The 20,148-nt window shown below is 56.9% G+C and overlaps 1 protein-coding gene across 1 annotated transcript in view; it reads right to left on the bottom strand.

Annotated features, from left to right (window-relative positions):
* Positions 1–20,148, bottom strand: part of CNTN6 (contactin 6) — a 164,964-nt gene that overhangs the window by 42,767 nt on the left and 102,049 nt on the right. Inside the window, exons 16-19 of the mRNA XM_037049922.1 lie at positions 13,681–13,865; positions 11,327–11,463; positions 9,785–9,914; positions 6,978–7,128 (exon numbers count right to left, since the gene is read on the bottom strand). Of these exons, the coding sequence (XP_036905817.1) occupies positions 6,978–7,128; positions 9,785–9,914; positions 11,327–11,463; positions 13,681–13,865 (603 nt within the window). The remainder of the gene's footprint in view (positions 1–6,977; positions 7,129–9,784; positions 9,915–11,326; positions 11,464–13,680; positions 13,866–20,148) is intronic.

Genomic DNA, 20,148 nt, shown 5'->3' with positions numbered 1-20,148 from the left:
GCCTTCTCCAAGACACCTCACAGTGAAAATGCCAAAGGTTAAGGATAGAGAGAGACTCTTAAAAGCAGCGAGAGAAAAGAACTTGGTTACCCGAAGGCTGCCAGATGGGAGCGAGGAGGGGGAGAACGGGTGGGGCAGTGAGGGGCTAATAGGTACACACAGGTGGTCCCAGGATGGCCGTGGGGTGCGAAGTACAGCACAGGAGACGGAGAAGCCAAAGCACGTGACCCATGGACACGAACGATGGTGGGGGCACTGCCTGAGGGGGTGGAGACTGCTGCATGGAGGGAAGCAAAGGGGGAGAATCAGGACAACTGTGATAGCATAGCCAGCAAAGTATAATTTTAAAAAATGAAAATAAAAATGCAGATCCCCGCAGTCTGCCTGGCAGGCCTGGGCCCGGCTCTAGCCCTAGGAGCTGCTTCTCCATCAGCCTCTTCCACGGGGTCGCACTTGACACCTGCGAACAGCCTGTGAACTCAGACCGACTCGGACACGGTGCAGCTCACGCATCTCTGTGGTTGGGTGCATGACCAGAACAGACAGGACGCTCTGCCTTGGTGGAACCTCTGCTCTGCCACGTCTGTCCTCGGCTGAGAGCCACAGGGTGGTGTCACCCACCCTTCAGCCTTGTGAAGAGGCAGCGGCGGGCAGGTGGGGGGGCAGGGGAACCCCACCCAGCGCCTGGCAGTGGCGGGGGGTGGAGGGCGGGCGTCCCCGCTTTCCTGAGCGGGGCTTTCGGAGCAGGCAGGCAGGTCGCTCAGCCGCCTGGTGGTCGTGCTGCAGGGCCCTGCTCCAGCCCCGAGAGGCAGGCCCTCGGACAGAGAGGAGGGGACCGTGAGGGCCAGACTGCGTGTGGGGAGCACACGGGAGCTGGTCTGACATCATGGGGCGGACGGAGGCAGGGCCGGCAGATGGCTCCTGACATCCTCGGCTGTGTTCCCTAGGAAGCCTCACCTTAACAAGGCTCTCAGGAGCCGGGCAGGAGCAGTTTAACATTTTATTTCCAAGAGGCAGCGCAGAAGGGAGATGGTAATGAGCCAGGCATTATGCGGGCTGTCACTCTCCCTTAAACGTGGGACATATGGTTCATTTGCCTATTCGCGATCACGCTACTTGATGTACTAAGCACTACTGCAGTAAGGAGGTGGTGATACAAAATAAAATTAGGGCTATTTGCTTGTTATTAGGAAGCGGCGCCGGGAGGGGGACGGGATGGAGCGGCCTGCCTGCCGTGCCACGGTTCTGGCTGAGGCTGCGTTGGGGGGCGGAAGGAGTGTGGCTTTTATGAAGACCGAGCACAAAGGGGGCGAAGGGGAGGAAAAGGCTCCGTGATGGTTTGGGAAGGAGACCCTGGGGTCGCACAGGGAAGGGCCGGGAGCCCCACAGACCAGGCCGGGCAGGTGGTGGGGGTGGGTGGGCAGGTGGCTTCCTGCTGGGCAGGGGGCTCCAGAACTGGGGTGGGGGGCAGGGCGCTCTCTGGGGTGGGGAGAAGGCACACTGATTTCATCCCGTTCCCTCCCTGTGCACCCGTGCCCAGGGCTTTCGAGGTCCCCCAGGCCCCTCCCTGCCCACGAAGGGAGACCCAGGGGCCGGTCTGTGACTGTGAGTTCTCCGGGCACAGGGCACGCCGGCCCCTCCCTCTCATCCCCGCTGTCTCTCCCTCGTCTCCACTTTCCCTCCGCTCTTTTCCTGACCCCTCTCAATTCCCCCCACCCCAGGCCCTCAGCCACCAGGACACCTGGGTCCAAGAGGGCCTTCAGCGGGGATCAGGGGCCCGAGGTCGGAGGGAGAGGGCCACCAGGTTTGGGTTTCGAGGGCAAAAGTACCCATGAGGCCTCCCTCCCACCGAACATGTTCCCACAAAGTAGCCGCATGTTGCCAAGGCCCAGGGCCACTCAGGGTTTAAGAGCATCGTTATCAGAAGGTAACTCGAAGGGAACCCCGTGACTGCAGAGGGGCTGTTGGCAACGTCCCTAGGGATGGCCCCAGCCAGTGTGTGTGGGGGGGGCTGTGCCCAGCAGGCCTCTGGCTCAGGTCTGTGCCAGGAGGGCTCAGTTCCTGAGCGCAGGGCCAGGGGACAGCCTCGCTGGCCTCCACTGGGGATTTCATCTTTCAATGTCTTTGTATGTAGCTCGTTGAGACCCCGGGTGAACGCGGCACACACGTAACAACATGCTCTGAGACAACTCTGTTTCTCAGAAATGCGTCCAAATGTGGAAAAAAATCATGCTTAGATTTTTGGAAATATTTAAAGCATCTGGTATACTGCCCGGCACACAGGAAGTGCTTAAAATGCATTTATTCTTCATTAATTACCATTTGCCTGACATAGAGCTGGGTTTTATTTTATTTCGGCAAATTAGGGAGAAATATGGTAGTTTTTTTTTAGGAATATTGGGGAGAAGTGTGGTAGAGTACTTACGAATTCAATGGTCATTGTTTTGATAGTGGGAACACACTCCCTCCATCTCTCAGCTGTTATTATTCCGAGCTTGTGTGTCCACCCGTCCGCCGCCGCCTGCCAAGGCCAACCCGAGCTGTCTGCCCCGCTGGCGAGCATTCCCACGAGACTGGCCAGGTGCTCTCTGACAACACGGAGCAGGTGGCCGCTGGGCAGCAGGAGGTAACTCTGGGCCTCAGCCCGTCGTCGGTGCGCTTGCTGAGTGACTGATGAAACAGAGCAGACTCGGGATTCGAGACCCGGCCAACTCTGAACGCCTCGCAGAGAGGAGCTTCCTGGGCGTTCTGACGGCAGTGACCGGGGCTGGGGGCCCTCCCAGCTGGCTGGCCAGGTGAGGACGTGTCCTGGGAGTCACATCCAGGTGTGGCCACAGCAGTAAACGTGCCTAGGGGCAGGTGGTGGACACAGGTCACCCTGCCTCCCATGCCGCCCCGTGGTTGGAGTCTCATCCAACCATTTCAGAGAGACAAGCACTGTTCTCACCGTCATTCAAGGGACGCAGCCGAGGACCAGCGAAGGCAGAGGACTTGCTGGACGCTGTCCACCAGGCGAGGAGCAGAGCAGGGACCTGAACTCAATCTTCTGATGCCACTGACTTTAAAGAAAACACTTGCCTAGGAAAGGATGCTGTGTGCCCCATTGTTGGCTGGCTTGACGTTTATCCACAAAGTTCATCCCCCAGTCTTGCAGTTTGCACGTAGCAGCTGCTCAGTAAATAGTGGCAGATGAATGCACGAAGGCAACACGGGCCTGTTATTTATGGAAGGCATTTGGGGTCAAACTTCAGACTATCTCAAGGCAGCTAGGCACATGCCATTCAGAGTAAACTCTAAGGCCCGTTGACTTAGCGACCTGGGAAATACCTGCTGCACGTCCACTGTGCTCCCGGTTCGTGCTGGGTGCTCGGCCTGCCGCGGTGCATGAGAGGGCGGGGCTTGCACGCCCGCAGGAGCCCGCAGGAGCCTGCAGGCTGGCTGTCCCAGCTCTGTGTAGCCTCTGACCCCGCCCAACCAGGTCACGGAAGCTGTTTGTTTTATTCATTTTAATTTTTATTTTTACAGAGGGGAAGGGAAGGAGAGAGGGAGTGAAACATCAGTGTGTGGTTGCCACTCGTGCGCCCCCTCCTGGGGACCTGGCCTGCAACCCAGGCATGTGCCCTGACTGGGATTCGAACCAGGGACCCTTTGGTTCGCAGGCCCATGCTCTATCCACTGAGCCACACCAGCCAGGGCTTACAGGAGTGGTTCCGCCATCTCTCCGCCGTCACCCCGTTTGGCCCACTCACTCGGTCGCCTGGGCAGACCCAGCACAAGCCGCGAAACGGTAACTGGGATGGACCCTGCAGGTGCACCCGGCCAGGTCAGTGTCTGCGTTGTGTCCAGTTCGTCAACCTCCTTTGGCCTCACTGCACGTGCACAGCGGTCGGCGCTCCCTGAGCCGCTTTCACGCTATTCCACCTTAAACAAACCCGGGGAACAGCGGCCTCAAAGGAAAAGGGTCGCCAGCGGCTTCGCCCGCCGCCAGGCCACGCGGCAGCAACAGCACTGGGGCTGGGACCCGTGTGCTAGTAACCCGCGCCGGGCTCTTCACCGGACACCCAGGTTCTCCACAGGAGCCGCCTCCGCCTCCCTCCCGCCCTGGTGCATGTCCAAAGGGCGGTGCCCCCAAGAACCAGGCTGATGCCGCGGGAGCCCCCGCCCCGGCAGGAAACCAGGCAGCCCCCGAGTCCGGGCCGCCACCCGTCGTTTTCAGTGGCAGAACCTCGTCGGCTGTGCCAGCCAGCTGTGAGGACAGACGCAGCCAGACGGTGCCCTGGGCACGGTCAGGCCTTCAGCTGCGGCTCCCAGGCCAGAGAAACGTGTGCACCACATGCCACATGGGTGCTCGATCTGAAATGAGGTCAGAGCCTCTGGCCACAGCGCGCACAGAGTCAGGAGCTGAGCAGGTTCCGTTGTCTGTGCCGTGGAGAAGGTCTGGGCTGTGGACGGGAGACCTGGCCCCGCGTGCCAGCTTCCTCGTCCTGCGGCTGGGTGACGATGCTGTCGCAGCCCACGTGAGGGTGGAGGACGTTGTCCGTCTGTCCATCCATATAGCGGCCATTTTTTATGAGCAGGCAATTCGGCAAGGTTCCTTTGAATAAGCGTCTTTAGAGACCTTTCAACAATCTCCAGGTCGTTACGCTTTATTGGGAGTGAGAGTGAGTGACAATGAAATTTCAAACTAGATGGATCCTTATCAAAGTTTTATTAGGAGTTTTATAACCAAAAGTAAAAAACGTACATTTCCTCGCACAGGCAATTCCAAGGTCAAGAACTGAAAAGTCTCCCTTCCTCTCCCTCCCCTCCTTTTGTGTCACGGCTCTCAGCTTTACCCACGGCGTCTTTGGGAATCCGGGAGACCACACGAACCCCGCTGGGTCCACCCAGAGGGCAGCGTCGGGGCCTCCCCTCCCAGGAAGCAGCTGGACATCAGGCACTCGGAGGAACCAGCCAGCTCCGAAGGACAGGACCTGAGGCAACAGGCACAGCGTCCCCTGGCACTGGCCAAGGACCGTTGCAGGTCACTGTCCCCGGCAGCGATGTGCGTCTGTAATTACTCCGTTCTGCTGGGGCACGTATTCAGGAGACACTTCGGTCCGTGCGCCGTTTGTTGAGGTGTTGCAGCCTGCAGCGACGGGAACCTGGCACGGGGGACGGAGGCTCGGCCGCCCGAGGCCTTGGGGACCCTTCCCTTCATCACGGCGAGACGACGCCAAGTCGGTCACGATTGTTAGCAACAGTGCGGAGCTAAAAATGGCCCCAAATGCATTCTGTAAGGAGCAACACAAAGTAAAGCAGAAACCTGGAAGACTTTTTGCAAGAGTTTTCTTTGTACTCTAAAACGTTTCTTAATTTTCCTCCCTTTATCCAAATCCACCTCCTCCCCCCTCTCCCGCATGCCGTACCTGTGGGCCTGTGGAGGTCGTGGAGGGTGAACGGCCGCCCTGCTCCGCGGGTGAGGCGTGGGGCCGCTTCCAGGACCGGGCAGAGCCGATCCACCTGTCCCTGCCCACAGAGCGGAGCGGCGCCTGGCGCTCCTGGCCTCTCCGGCCTCCCTGTTTTCCAGGACCGGGTGCGGTCGTGGGGAACTGGAGGAAATGTCCAGACCGAGCCGCACGGGAAGTGCGGGGGGCTCTTGGCAGCCCCCCAGGTGCCTGCCCAGGGAGGGCCGACCTCAGCAGCCACTGGCTTCCCTCCGGCTCTCTCCACCGGCCTTCGGAGCAGCCCCTCAGAAGGAGCCCGTCTCTGAGGCTGCTGACGCCTGGCTGACCCCTCCCCAGGACACACTCCTGTTCGCAGGTGCTGGTCGAGTGGGGGTTCCACACCCAGGCAATGGACACGGGTGGACACATTCACCGAGTCCCCGGGCTGGGACAGCCCCGTCCAGGGCCCGCTGTGGGAGACGGGCGGGAGGAAGGAGCAGAGCCGCCCCAAGGGCTTTCTCTCCTGCTCCACGTCTGGTGGGGAGAGGGTCCCCAAGGCGCCACCAGTACCCCCGCTCCCTGCAGCCCGCACACGCCCTGTTCATGGGCTTTGCTTTGCCCCCCTTTCTCTCCCTTTGTTCCCAGGATGAGAGACGATGGCAGTGGCCCTGCCCCCGGGCCCCTGCCAAGAGTCACCACGGCTGTCTCAGCCCTCCAGCCCTGGTCTGCTCACCGACGGGCTGCCATTTCCATCCCGTTGTCACGGTCCCTTCTTCCACCTGACCTGGCCCGCTCCTTCCCACCGCCGGCCGGGCCGGTCTGCAGACAGAGCCTTGACACCGGTGACGCTGAGGAAATCTCAGAACGTGCTCACGGAGCCGGTCCCGCACCTGAGTGCCCTGGTCCGCTCTCGGAAGGGGCCCTTTGCTCACCTGCTCACGTGGCAACTGACCACGGTCCCTGAGCAGAGATGCCGCTGCGGGCCAGGCCGCCCTGGTGCTCAAGGGTCCACAGGACATGGGTGGGTGTGGGAGGTGACAGAAACACACCCGTGCTGCTTCCTCCTGGGGACAGGGGCCCCGCCACAGCCTTTATGGGAGAAAGGTCCTCCCTTCTCCACGGGCGCCTCTCTACACTGGCCCACGTGACGCGCGCATTCTGTGGTGCGGACACACCAGTGTCACAGTTTCCAAACCACCAGGCCCGGGGCGTGGGCCCAAGCGCCTCTCTCCTTGCGTAAGTCCCTTCTCACTGAGCCGGCAGGCCGCTCTGGAGAAAAATCTCCACGCTAGGTGTACGAAGGTCTTAAAGGAGTTTCGAAAACGTGTCTCTCACAAGCCCATGCACGGAATGCGTTGCAGCCAGGTTGCACCAGCAGGGCTGAGCTTTCTAAGGCCCTTTTGCTTTTCCTGTCCTGTGGCCAATTTCTCTACGCCCAGATGGGCAGTCCTAGGGTTACCACAGGGGGTGGGGTTTGGGAAGACCTCATGCACCGTAAACATTAGGAAGACAGTGTGTTTCAGAAACTAGAATTCACAGAGTTTCCAGTACCTTCCGCTTTGCGTCAGGCTCTGCGCCCCCCTCCTCCAGGAGACGGTGGCCCTGGGGAACGCCTGGGGCCGGCACTCGATGACAACATCTCCGCCCACATGGACGACAGAACTCCTTTTGATGGGATTTTTGGAGAAATCTGGAGCTGAAGCTAAAAATGAAATGTTTAGAAAGAGTATTAAGTTACTCCCATAACTAAACCCGTTGTCACGCAGGCTGTAAGGTAGTGGCCCTGAGGCACTCTGATATTTGCACCCAGAACCTGTCTCATGTCCCTGGGGTCCCAGGCTCTGGGGACCAGGTCCTGATTTTCATCTCAGTATCTCTGCTTCCATCTGTGCAATGCAGATGACTGCAGACATGCTCTCGGGGCCCTAGTGCAGGGACTCGGGGAGCACACACCTGCGAGCGGCTACAGTGCGGTGCCCGGCACAAAGGACGTGCTCGGGAAGCGCGACTTGCTCTTGTCCTGGTGCTGCCCACCGCAGCCCCCAGAGCAAGTGGGCGGGCGGGAGAGAGCAAGTTAGAGCAAGTCATGCTCTAGAAAGTCCTTCCTGTAACGGGGTGAAGGTGAGTCCTCAGAGACCGAAGGAGGCATTTAACCCCATCCCAGTGGATTGCTTTACGTTTCTATGCCTGTATCTGGCACCAGCATCTGTAGCTGCCTGTCTGCTACCCACCTCTCTATCAGAATCGAGGAAATGCCTCTGAAATGCATGGGAAACACCGAGTCTCCCTGCCACTGATTTTCCAGGCAAGGCTTTAACTACAAAAATGCAAACAGTGTCTCTTCAGGGTGGGCAGAAATCTAAAACACACGAAGTTTGTCAACTGCGTTGCCACTGGAACGAGGCCAGATCACGAGGACAAGAAATTATTAGCCTGAGTGCAGCCAAGTCTCTCCAAGTTCAAGGATGTGGGTGCCCACGTGTGCAAGCCCCAAGGCCAGTCCAGCCACCCCCAGCTTCAAAGGTCATGGGCACCAGCTTCTGTGTGTTTCCAGCCCTTTCGGTCTCCTCTTCCCTGCCCCTGCCGCCTTTTCCTCTGACCTCACCTAAAGGGCTGGCACTCAGTTTAGGTTTTGTTCAGGGCGCCAAGGGGCCTGATTGCACGTGCGCAATCCTGGACCACAGCCATCACAATACTTTCTTTAAAATGTGACCTTTTTTCTCAGTGACACTATACTTCTCTGAAGGAGAAGATCTCCTTGGCATTGATAATGGTATCTGGGGGCTGAGGACACCAGGCAGGGTCAATGAGGGGCGGCGGTGAGAAAAGAGGAAAGGGGCAGCGGTGAGAAGAGAGGAAGAAGGAATCGATGCCGTCCCCCGTGGACCCACAGAACGCTGCCTCTCTGTCTGACCCTCCCTCCCGCTCCTCGGCTGGCTCCTCCCACCACCCTGACAGCAGGGCCACGAGGCCAGGGCCCCGTTCCTCTGCGACTGCTCTGTCTCAACACTCCACCACAGGGTCTCGTTTTCCCGGCTGCCCTTGAGGGCCCAAGTGGAAAAACAAAAGTGGCTGTGAGAACCCAAGTGTTGAATGAAATAAACTGTGCTCTCCGCTCAAACTCCTGGTGAACTTGTCTCCGCACTAACTGAGAAGCTGCGTGAGACTGGGTAGAATCGGTCACTGAGCCCTGGTGTGCATAACAGCCAACAGGGTTGTCAACCACGTTCTCTGTGAACCTGAGGCGCCTGCGTGGGAGCCTGCGGCACAGACCCTGAGGGGCACTGCTGGGAACAGAACGACAGCCTGTTCGATGGCGTCAAGGTCAGAGGGGTGACCCCTCGCTCCCTTGGTTCTCTCCAGGCCCGCCTCTGGCCGGGGTCCTCTGCGCGTCCCTGCTCATTCAGCTCTCAAAGGCCACGACCCTTGTTCTAAGAAAACTGTCCCCAGGGCTCCCTGCCCCCAGCTCTTTCTCCTCATCGGACTCCAATGTTTGTAGTTATCACCTGAACGCACTGACTTTAGTTACGTAACTGCGTAGTGCCGGTTCAATCATCGCGCCCCCACCCCTCACCGCGCCCAAGGAGCCCTGAGAGCAGGGAGAATGCTCATCTCCTACAGCACCGTGGCCCCGTCTCCGGCACTGTGGCCCTGTCTCCGGCATTGTGAAAATACTCAATAAACGTTTGTTGAATGAATAAGTCACCCATCGTGGTAGGAAAGCGGGGAGACTATGGTAAGGCCTCCACCAAATTCTTCTCTCCATGGTCATGGGCAGGTACTCGGCAGCATGGAAGGACTGTGCTGGAAGGATTTGGGGAGATGTTGCTCTCCCAACAAAGGGGATCGACAGGGTCAGTGATGTTGCCTTTGTCCTCTCCTGCCTTGAGCAGGGGCTTGATTTCAGGAGCTTCAGCAGCCTCCCTGGAACCACGAGGCCACAGGCACGTGAGGGAGCATCAGCTCAGCCGTCTCCCCAGACTCCTTGTTTAGAGGTCAAAGGGACCCCCGTTTGGGAAGTCACAGGGAAGTGAGGTTCCCTTTCCTCAGCGTTCTCTTCCAGCTGCGAGCATCACTCATGGGCACTTTCTGAGCTGCATTCCAGCCTCGGCTGTGACCGGCTCTGGAGGCTCCGCTTCCGGATTGGTGGCACCGGTGTTGGGCCCCGCCCAGAGCCCTGACGGGTTTCCCACCAGAAACATAATCACCTGCATTTTTAAAAAAGCTAACTGAGACATTTCCCACTATTTCAAGGGAAGGCAACTTCTAATTTACGGGAAAATTGGGTTCAGATTATGTTTAATCACAGCTTGCTCACACGTCATGTTGAATCTTTTGGTTATAAATGAATGACTTACCTAATACTCTCAATTCTGCATTTGCATAAATTATCCCATATTTGTTTTCGGCAGCACACTGGTAGACACCAGAATCTGACACATTCAGCGCAGTTATGATAAGTGTCCCATTTTCTATTTGAATTCTTTCCTAATCAACAGAGAAGGCATGTCAAGAGGCTGGCACGTTGACACAGGCATTCTCTCAATCAGAATAACCCATCACGAAACGCCCACACCACCCATGAGACCCCATAAGAGCCGATGCTGATGGAGACGTGCGAACCCACTGAGAGACCCCCAGCGGCTCTCTGAAGGGAAAACAATGGAAACACGCTCAGGGCAATTTGAGTCATTAGGATCCTTCGGGTCATCACATTTCTTTGAAAACCGGCATTATCTTCATAAGATCTATGTGAAGGTTCTGCTGTGCAGGATAGAAACAGCGCGGAGCACGCCTCCCTTCCGGCTGTCCCGGCGAACAGCACGGCTGGCGGCAGTGTTCGGAACAGATACCAAATCGGAACACCCCCTTGCCTTTCCCTCGGAGAGACTTGAATGGGACCATGGGAGAACTAAGTGAGACATAAGCGGAAGGAGCTGACTTTTCCGGCAGTCAGCTCGAAAGTGTGCTTCGACCGCCGAGGCCGGCCACAGAGCCCCGTCTGGGGTGTAGCGTTACCAATTCCGGGGCACGTTATGAAGTCATTTGCTACTGCACATGCTGCTCCACACTGAACGTTACAGGGTCCCCGTCACCACCCTCTGCAGAGGAATGACAGGCTGTGGCCCCGGAGGATGCGCCGTGTGCAGGGCACGCACGGGAGTCCCACCGTAACAAAGAGTCCACCAGACGTGTGTGTGTCCCTGGCTGTGCTTCATGCGCAAAGCGAGATGGGGGGTCAACACGACTGGACACTGTGAGGGGACAGAGCAGCCCTGTCTCATTGTCCCTGTGGAAGCTGGAAGGGGCAGGGCAGGGCCGGGGTTCTCCACCCCCTGTGGGGTCAGAGACGATCTTTAGTCCCCACGGAAGCAAGGCGCTGGGTCCGAAAACAGCCCGAGTGTAGGGTGCCCATTCTAACCTAGCCTAGCTCCTTGTGGCCTCGAACAGGGGACTGAGCTTCCCTAAAATCGGTGTTCTTCATTCATACACGTGAACAATACTCCCACCTCCCCGACAGTTGTCATGGGGAGACACTAAAGTCAGGCATGAGGGAACATGGAGCTCGGTCCACCCCCGGGAGACATCTCAGTCCACAGTTACAGGGACCCTGATGGTGCCGTCGGTGACGGTGGCAACGTCTGGATGTGAACCCCTCACTGACAGGATGGGACCGTGCAAGTTGCCTGTCTTCTCCACCCCCCGTGTTCTTAATGAAAAAATGGGGGATGGTATGAGTAGCTCCTCTGAGTTTGAGAATTTCGTAAGTTAGTGTGTCTGCAGAGTCTGTCGCGCCCCCTGGCACCTGCTAAACACCTCGTCACTGCTGGCTGTCCCCGCTAGTGAGAAGATGCCCCTCTCGGGGTCGGCCAGCGGTGGCCGCCGACGCCTGTGCTCACCTGTGGGCGGAGGGGCTCCCCGTTCTTCAGCCACCTGTACCAGGGGCGCGGCCTCCCGCGGGCCCTGCACGCCCAGTGCAGGCTGCCGTGGACGGACAGGTGTGCGCTCTGAAGCGTCCGCTCCCACTCCGGAGGGGCTGTTTCGGAGAGAGGCAGACCGCACGTCAGTTATCCCAGGCAGCCTGCTCCACGCCGGCCCCGCCGCGGCGAGCAGAAGGGAAGGCTGAGCGGGCCGAGAAGCCCTGGAAATGCCGGGGCCTGGACGCGGGGCGACTGAAATCCCGGAGCGGCCACCAGTGGGCCTTGAGCACCAGATGGAGGCTGTCCTTTGTCATTGCCCCGCTGCACGCATGTAACCACTCGGCATTGAGGGAGAGGGTCTGAGTGCAGAGCGAGACCAGGTAGTACTTCCGTGCTAACCACCAGCATAGAGGTTAACTTAGAGAGTGCACACCGAGCCTGAACCCTTCGTGGGCAAAGAGCATTGCCTGTACTTGATCTGAGCTAACTGACCGGAGGGTGTCTCTGTCAGACGTAGCTGAGCTCAGCCGTCTGACACACAAACCCGGCACGCACAACACCGTGTGTTAGCGAGGTGGCGGCCCACTTTCTCAAAGCTCGAGTTGGGGACCGAGAACCTGCCGGGTGGCCTCCCTCTCCAGTGCCTGGGTCCTGGGCACCCGATTTCCGGAGCCTCGCCTTCTAGCCTGAGAAAGTTCTACGTAGCAGAGAGGCGAGACGCAGCAGGTATGATGGAAGCTAAAGGGCCACGCTCCTTGCTGTCACTCACGGAAAGGAGCAGGGTGTGGGGCGACTTTTCTGGCACCGGTTTGGTTGCGGGAAGACACCTCTGGAAGGAGCTTTGAGCAGCAGACCCAGGGCAGGGGGAGGGGCCTTGCTTCAGGGGCTCATTCAGAGCTCGTCTGAGACCCCACCTGCTGCGCTGCCTGTGAGGTTGCTGGGCCATCGCAGCCCTGAACTGCTCGTTACTGTGGGGGTGACGGGGGTCGGGCTTCACGGAACTGCCTTGTGAGCTGGTGGCTGAGGTGCCCCCGTGGGAGCAAGCACTTTATTACTGATGTCCAATTTGCAGACGCCCCCATCTCCTGCTCGATCTCTTGGTTACATCTTCGTCTATTTCTGAGAGAAGTGAGGCATCTATTAAAAACTAGCCAGACCTAGGGAACTTGGTGCCACTTGGGAAGTCCCACTCACATCATTATTTTATTTACAAGAGATGCTAAATTCCAAAGACTTTCCGTTAGGAAGCAGGAGCTACTCACAATTATATATATATTATAATATAAGTATATATATACATATTATTGTATTATATATAAATATTATATATATATATATACATATGTGTATCTATATTAGCATTGCCACAGCTCTAGAGAAGTAATCAGACGGCAATCACGTTCTGTTTATAAAATAGTGGTCTTCACCCCAGGTTAAAAGTGACAGTCTCGAAGGAAACGGGGACTAGCTTGACCCAGGGCGGTGTCCTTCCCAGAAGACACTCTGGCATTCCTACAGGAAACAGCAATGCCTTAGATTCGCTAGTTATCAAAAAAATTTTTTTCACCAATTACTTTACTAATGATTACTAACATGTCACATACTAACATGTCAGATAGAGAAGTATTTTGGGCCTTGTATAAATACAGGACCTAAAAGTTCTCTAGTAGAGATATATTAAATTTAACAAGGAAGTCAAGACTATTTTAAAAAGCACCAAACATTCCAATAATTCTGGGGTGTAGCTTCTGGTTTATTTGATTTTAAAAAAAAGCAGTGAGTTTCATGCAAGCGCTGAGCTTGGCCTGGATGAGAGAAGGCGAAAGACTGCGTTCAGACCCCCTGTGCCTCCCCATCCCTCCGGGGTCTGCGGGGGAGTGAGGTTGTGGAGGCAAGCGCGTGTTTTAAGTGAAGCGGTGACCCCGCTTTCCGGCCTCGGACCTGCGAGTAGACGAGCCCTGGGGAGGGGAAGCGGACACTGAAAACTGCCCCTCCTGCGTCTGCCCCTCCCCCAGGTTTTCTGATTCTCCCAGAGCTCCTGCGTGACTACGACCTCCTAGGCTGCGGCTGCGGGCTGGACGGGAAGTCAGTGGGTTGCGAGTGCCGCTGCCCCACCACATGGCTGCCGTCGTCCAGGCAGCTGTAATCGGCCACGGCACGCCCAGCCCTCGCCAGGATTAGAGCCGGGACTCAGAAAGGGCCATCACCCCACTAACTGCCGTGTTCCGCACCCTACCCTGCAGGCGGCCCCCACGGCGTGCCCAGGGCCTTCACGGGTCGCTGTGGGGACACCCCAGGCACCCCGCACACTCCCTGCCCCTCCGGCAGCTCACCGTAGAACACGAGGCGGCCCTTCGCCCGGTTCCTCCCGCGCAGGTTGCTCGCGGTGCACTCGTAGAAGCCTTCATCTTCCTGTTGAAAGTTCGGGATTTCAAGGGTAGCCTGGGATTTGCTGTACTTGACTTTCCCTGGCAACGGGCTTCCATCCAACCTCCTCCAACTAATGTCGGGGACTGGACTGAACAGGTACACCTCATTAGAACACAGTCCGGCTCAGCCTCTCGACAGCAGGCAACAGCAGAGTGTCCTTCAAAACAACTCCCAGGGAAGAAATCCAATTAATCGATCACGTGGAGGCTGGGTTTCGGTCACACAGCACACGGTCATTCCCCTCGCGGTCGCCCAGCCCTCTGTCACACTCGGGAAGGGCCCGCCACGCCCAGTGGCCAGGGGACGAGTCAGGGACTGAACCAGACGCGTCCTGTGCCCTCGCGCAGCTGACACACTGCTGTCAACACGCAACAAGCAAGCAGTAGGAAACAGGTGGCTCTGTAGATTTTGACAACGGGGACAATTATCGAAGCTGCAGCATATCGGTGCAGCTGCAGCGCAACAGTGTATCGATGTGCACACGGAGTTCAGGGAATTCTGGGGGACATGGTGGGGCGGAGCCGGCAAGTTCCCTCTGCGTTGGCGGATTCTGAGAAAAGGATTCAGATTCCGCCAAAGCTACACCGGTGTTGGCAGGCGGGTGGGGGGCGAGTGAGGTGATGGGGGTCAGTGGTGCCATGGATCCCTGTGCACTGGGGGCGCATGCTCTAGACCCCGAAAAGTGCACCCCTTGCCCTGTTCAGATAAAAGGAAAACAACAGTCACGTCAGAGATAACGTCAGGTCCTACCCTGTCTCCTGGGGGACAGAATTTGCAAAGAGTTCCTTTACTTAGAGGGATTTAGCTTCATGTCCCATATCTGATATCTTTAGTCTAATATGAGCATATTTTTAATATGTAAACTTAATGTCTACCCGTAAAGAAGGTCTTTAGAAGTCCGTAGAGCAGAAGGTCTCATTTTACAGGTATGATGTAAGGAAACATTGTAATGTAGGCTACAAATAAAATGGCACCCGGACGATAGTTCCTAACGGATGAAGCGTTTGTTACATCAGTGCCCAACCCATTTCCTTGACCCTTTTCCCTCCCTCCTGGCCGAGCAGTCCTCCTTCCCTTCGCGACAGTCAGGGGGGCTAAACGTGCATGTTCTGGATGCGTTTTACACTAACGGTAAGGACAGAATCATTTCCGTGAAGCCAAATCGTCAGCTTTGTAGAAGCAGCAGCTTCTTCGCGTCGACGGAAGTGAGGTGGGGGAGACCCGCACGCCGAGGGGCTGGGGCAATCTGCAGCGCCCACACCGTGAAGCCGCCATGGAGACCTGCAGGGGCGACCCCGGAGCGGCTTCACAGGAGACACGGGCGCCGGTAACACCCGGGGAGTGTTGCACTGGCCGGAGATGGCGGTCTCGCGTGCAAGCCAAACCTGAGGTCGACATAGACAATGATATGCGAGCTCTCGCCGATTTGTCAGAAAACATAGCCCTCCATCGGTGTTCGTCGCCATCCGTTTGTCTCAGAACTCACCAGAGGGCTACAACGCAACCTGAACTTGAACACAAAATGGAATCACAACGATCATAGGTTTAGTTTCTGTCCTTTTAAAAAACTTCACCACTTACCCCCAAATTAGGCTGACATGTTAGTAAAATGGCACCTGCCTGCCGACGGCCAGCCTCTGATAACGGGCTCCTGGGCCGTGCACTGCAGGGCCGACTGAACCAGCGCGAACAGAACGCAGTTCGGAGGAAAATGCGTTCGCTCGGAAGGAGCGTCCCCGAGTCTGAGGAATTCCGTGGTGTGTGCAGCGCTCCGCGGTTTCTGTAAATGCGTGTCCCACATCCGCGAGCCTGCGAAACGTCGTTCCTTCTGGGAAGGGAGGGCTCGAATGTCTTTTGGTTTCCACTTTCCATTTATCTCGATTTTCTGTCTTTTCCCTACAATGTGCACGTATGACCCGTGCAATGACAAGTTCTAAGCAAATTTATTTAAAAGGGGAGGCTCCGATACACGTCTGAATGTGTGACCCTCCATCTCCTGACGGCGTGTCTGTGTGGCAGAGATGTGTGCCAAGTCCCCACGTGGGAAACCCTCAGATCTCAAGCATTCAGACAAAACTGAACTTCAGTAGGAGCGTTTCCCATGCTCATGTAGCTGTTCTTTACTCTGCTGGTGAAGAACAAGGTCACCTTTTAACACAACTGCCTGAACCTCTGACCCGTAACAGGAGCACCACCGTTTAACAACGAGATGGCAGGACGTCACAAGGAATGGCTAGCGCTTTCCAAGCCGGTCCTGTGCCGGGCGGTGCACCTGGGGGAGTGTGTCCCAACTGTCCCATCAGCTCTCCCAGCGTCCGACCGGGCCGAGCCAGGCAGACCCCACAGCCCCTGCAAGGCCCTCCCGACAGCGTTGCCCTTTGTGGTTCTATGGGAGGTGAGTCTCCATTTGGGGGGAACTGCTTACTTAAGTGGGAGCAAAAAGAACAAGTCCACGCATCTCAACTATTCAGATCCCACTGTGAGCGCCCCACAATAAAAGAACTCAGGGAAGCCTGAGAGAGGCTGGCATAGCTCAGTGGATTGAGCGCGGGCCTTCGAATCACACGATCATGGTTCGATTCCCAGTCAGGGCACATGCCTGGGTTGCAGGCCAATTCCCAGGAGGGAACTCACGAGAGGCAACCATACATTGATACTTCTCTCCTTCTCTCCTTCCTTTCCCCTCTAAAGATAAATAAATAAATCTTAAAAAAAAAAAAGACCTCAGGGAAGCCCCGCCAGCCTCTCTGGACACACCCTGCTCCCTCAGAGATATCGTGGCCTGTCTGCTCCTGGTGGCCCTTCCCCGTGGCAGCTCTGCAGGAGAGAATGTCAGCATCCCCCCCACCCCAGGTCCCAGCCTCCAGATCTCCCGCACTCCCTTCCTCGAGGCTCAACCCCAGCCCCTCTGGTGACAGTCACCTTCCAGCTGCCGGGGCTGACCCTCCTTTGACCTGGGCTCCCTGCACCGCTGGCTTCAGGTCCTGCCCTGAGAGGCCTCTCTGCTTGTGGCCGCTGTGTCTGGCCAACCACAGGAACCAGGGTCTTCTGTCAGACAGCCAGACACGGAGCTGGGACCGCTTGGGCCGAACTTCCGGAGGGAAGCCTCTCTTGGGGGGACTGGCTCCGACAGTGGGGTGCACCGGGGCTTCCAGGCGACAGTCTCCGCGACAGGTGGAGAGAGGTCCTTGCCCCCAGGGAGAGAAGTGTGGATTTTTTCACACGCACAGAGTGAGCTAGGCCTGTGCCAGACTAATTCTCTTTGGGGTGTAAGCCCATCTGAGTCACAGTCCTGCTCTTTGGGTCCGAAAGGACTTGACGGGTAGGTTCTGATGCCTGGGTTCCGGTGCTCGGCAGGCTCCTCTCTCTCCGTGTGATTGAATCGTAGGGTTCCGTGATGTGGTGTGTTAGTCTGGATGTTGTGTTTCAGGTAGTTTAGACTCCTCTGCGCAACTACACTATCAAAAAATAATCACTCAAATGGTGACTTCTTTTTTCAGTTAGAAAGTCTTACCAAGGGCGTGGTATGGCTGTATTTCGTGTTAACAAATTTCTAAGGGGATAAAGAAACCAGGCAGTCTGGTAAGGCCCCCAGTTCTTATTACATAGAGGCCGAGACTCCGTTCTGGTTTGCCACGTCGCTGCTGACTGTGACTGCCTGGTTCTCGTGGCACCGGATCTGGTACACCTGGGGCCGGGGAGAGTCCAGGAGGGGCCAGCGAGGGTGCACACACGCTCCCCGGTGGCAGGCACTTCCAGTGAAGACCCTCAGATTCCACACGTCCTTTCTGAAGCCATGTGAAGGAGGCCGCCGGGCACTGGGGGTCTCCCAAGGGCTTCGGGAAGATATGGGTGCTCAGTCTCTCCAAACGTCGCGGTCAGGAGGTAAGCCTTTCTGACTGCTGAAATCCACCATTTGGGGTCCATTTCCCAGCCAGTGACAGTTCCTCCCCAAGTCCTCTTAAAAAAAATCTTCACAAATAGGATGTAGATAGAAATCCTACTTGATGCAAACACCAGGAAAGAAAGCAATCTGGAGCACATCGCTCGTTGAGGGTTCCTGACCGGAGACCAGGCCCCTCTTGAAGGCAGCGAGGCCACAGCCCCTCCTGCTTTGCTCCCTTTGTTCTAAGCCGAGGCTGCAAGGCAGGCTCCTGGCGCTGCGAAGTACGGCCAGAGAGCGGACACAAAGCCGTTGCTGCCTCTCGGCCTTCCTTTCGTCCCCAGCCCTCTGGTCTCCTGCTTCTCACAGCGTCGCCCTAAACAAGGACATGGGCTCTGTTCTCTCGTCGTTACTGTGTCCCGAGTAAGCACCCCATTAACTGTGGCAAAGGCGGGGATACACTTTTTAGCCATCTGGCCTAGCTCACCCTTAATTGGAAGTTAAATTAAAACCCTCCACACACTAGGAGGAACTGGGTTTCCATTCCAGACTTTTAGCCCATAAATAGAATTTTCATTACCAGTCGCATTTGAGAAAGCTTCTATTTCTCGCCTGGATTTGCGAAGCCTCATTATCTGCAGCTGAAATCCAGCCCATACCAAGTTTTTAACCAGAAAGTGGTAGAGAGAACCTGTTTTCTAAGATGCTCGTACTGGGATTATTCTGCACTTGAACTTCATTTCTGAAAATCCTGTCAGTGGCCGTTTTTAATCGGAGAGACTGAGGCTGAGTCAGAAAAGCAGCCGAGGCCTTTGTGAGGGTGTCATCTGGCCCCACTGGCTGAAACGTCCGCACAGAGAGCCGGACGTGGAAGGCCGTGCTGAGGGGGTGCAGTGGGCAGATCCGCGGTTCTGCAGAAGAGCGGTCTCGCCACTCTGGAGAGGGGAAGCGTTCCTGGCCCGAGGATCGTTCTCAGTGTCCTCTGGACCCGGGGTCGGGCAGCGCCCAAGGCGGCCTGCCTGGGGAAGCCTCATGGTGGGAAAGCGTCTGCCTGCTGGGTCAGACCCCCGCTGGCAGCCCCAGAAAAGCCATCATGACTTGCTTGTGCTGACAACAACGGTACTTTCACGCAGGGTAAAAGGACGTGGGTAAACTGCGAGAGGGCACAGACACCAGACCTCCGGGTTTCGGCTCCCCTCCTCTTCAGCCAGAGGCAGCGTGGGCACGGACAAGGGGGGGTCGGACGAGGAACTGTCCCTGAGAACGTGAAGCTGGAACCAGAGCTGTGGTTCGCTAGATCGCTGATTACCGCGATGACCAAAGGAGGACAGGAAGGCCCTGTCACTGTCCCAAGAGTCCCTGAGGACTCTGTCGCCACTGTCTACTGCTGTGAACCGCGGTTGAGTCGGTGCTGGTTTGCATACCAGCCACTGTCCCCAGCCCAGCAGGGCTGCTTAAGCGCCGGTGTTGAACGGTTATTTAACAGCTTCTCCCTAATCCTTCTTCTTTCTCTTTGGGACATTGTAGGACAGACTGTTCAATAAAGTTCACTTCCAAAAGAAGTGTTGTGTGGGAGAAAAAGCACGTCCAGCATCGATACGGAGCCACGTGCTGGCCGTTCCAGACGTGTTTCCCCAAATGAGAAGCATCTGTGTGTGTGTCAAGGAGACGCACCTGCAAGGACACAGCCCATGGGACCGGCTCTCAGCCCAGTCCTGACGCATATTCGGGCTCAGCGACCTGTGCTGTCTGGGTTTTCTCGGCTGTACGAGGGAAATAACACCACCACTACTGCTGATGGATTTGCATGGTTGTTGGGCACGAAATAAATGCTCAGTGAAAGCCCACCCCACTCCTGCCTGCTCGCCAGGGTGTTTCCGCGGCTCACTTCCTCTGCTGGTCTCCCCAGAAGCAAGTCGGAGTCCAGGGACCGCTGCACAGCACCACCTGAGACTTTATTGCCGCTTTTATACACAGTCCTGACCATAAATCGACACCTCTCCAGCTACAGCACGGTTATGCTGCTCTGCAGTAGAGAAAACGGTAATTCGGCCGAGGCAGGAGACGCTCCGCACCTGTGCGTGCCTTCGGATCAACAGGGCTCCGCCTGGGGTCGGCTCCCAACCATAAACGTGCGTGGACACAGACATAAAGGCAGCACCGGCGGCGATGTGTCCTGTTTAATCGTCGTACCGGGAACGCAGCGCCACTTCCCGGAGCACGGAGCCTGTCGGGCTGTGCGCTCTGCACTCCGTTGGACCCACAAGACACTGTGAGACACAGGACGATGGGGATCCTCGTTTTGGAGCCAGGAGAGTTGGGGGCACCTGCCCAGTGTCACACAGAAATAAAAACATACGTGTATGTGAAGCGCAGTCTGTCTTCTTGCATCCTGGGGGCTGGGCTCGCGGCTCCCGTCCTCGGCATCTCCTGCATGAACCGAGCGGCTGCAGAATGGAATCTGGTCTGTAATGTGCGCTCGGAGATG

Source organism: Sturnira hondurensis, unplaced genomic scaffold (assembly GCF_014824575.4).
Source record: "Sturnira hondurensis isolate 20B ecotype Veracruz unplaced genomic scaffold, ASM1482457v3 Scaffold0006496, whole genome shotgun sequence".
Lineage (NCBI taxonomy): Eukaryota > Metazoa > Chordata > Mammalia > Chiroptera > Phyllostomidae > Sturnira > Sturnira hondurensis.
This window is presented reverse-complemented; position numbering and strand designations above follow the sequence as displayed.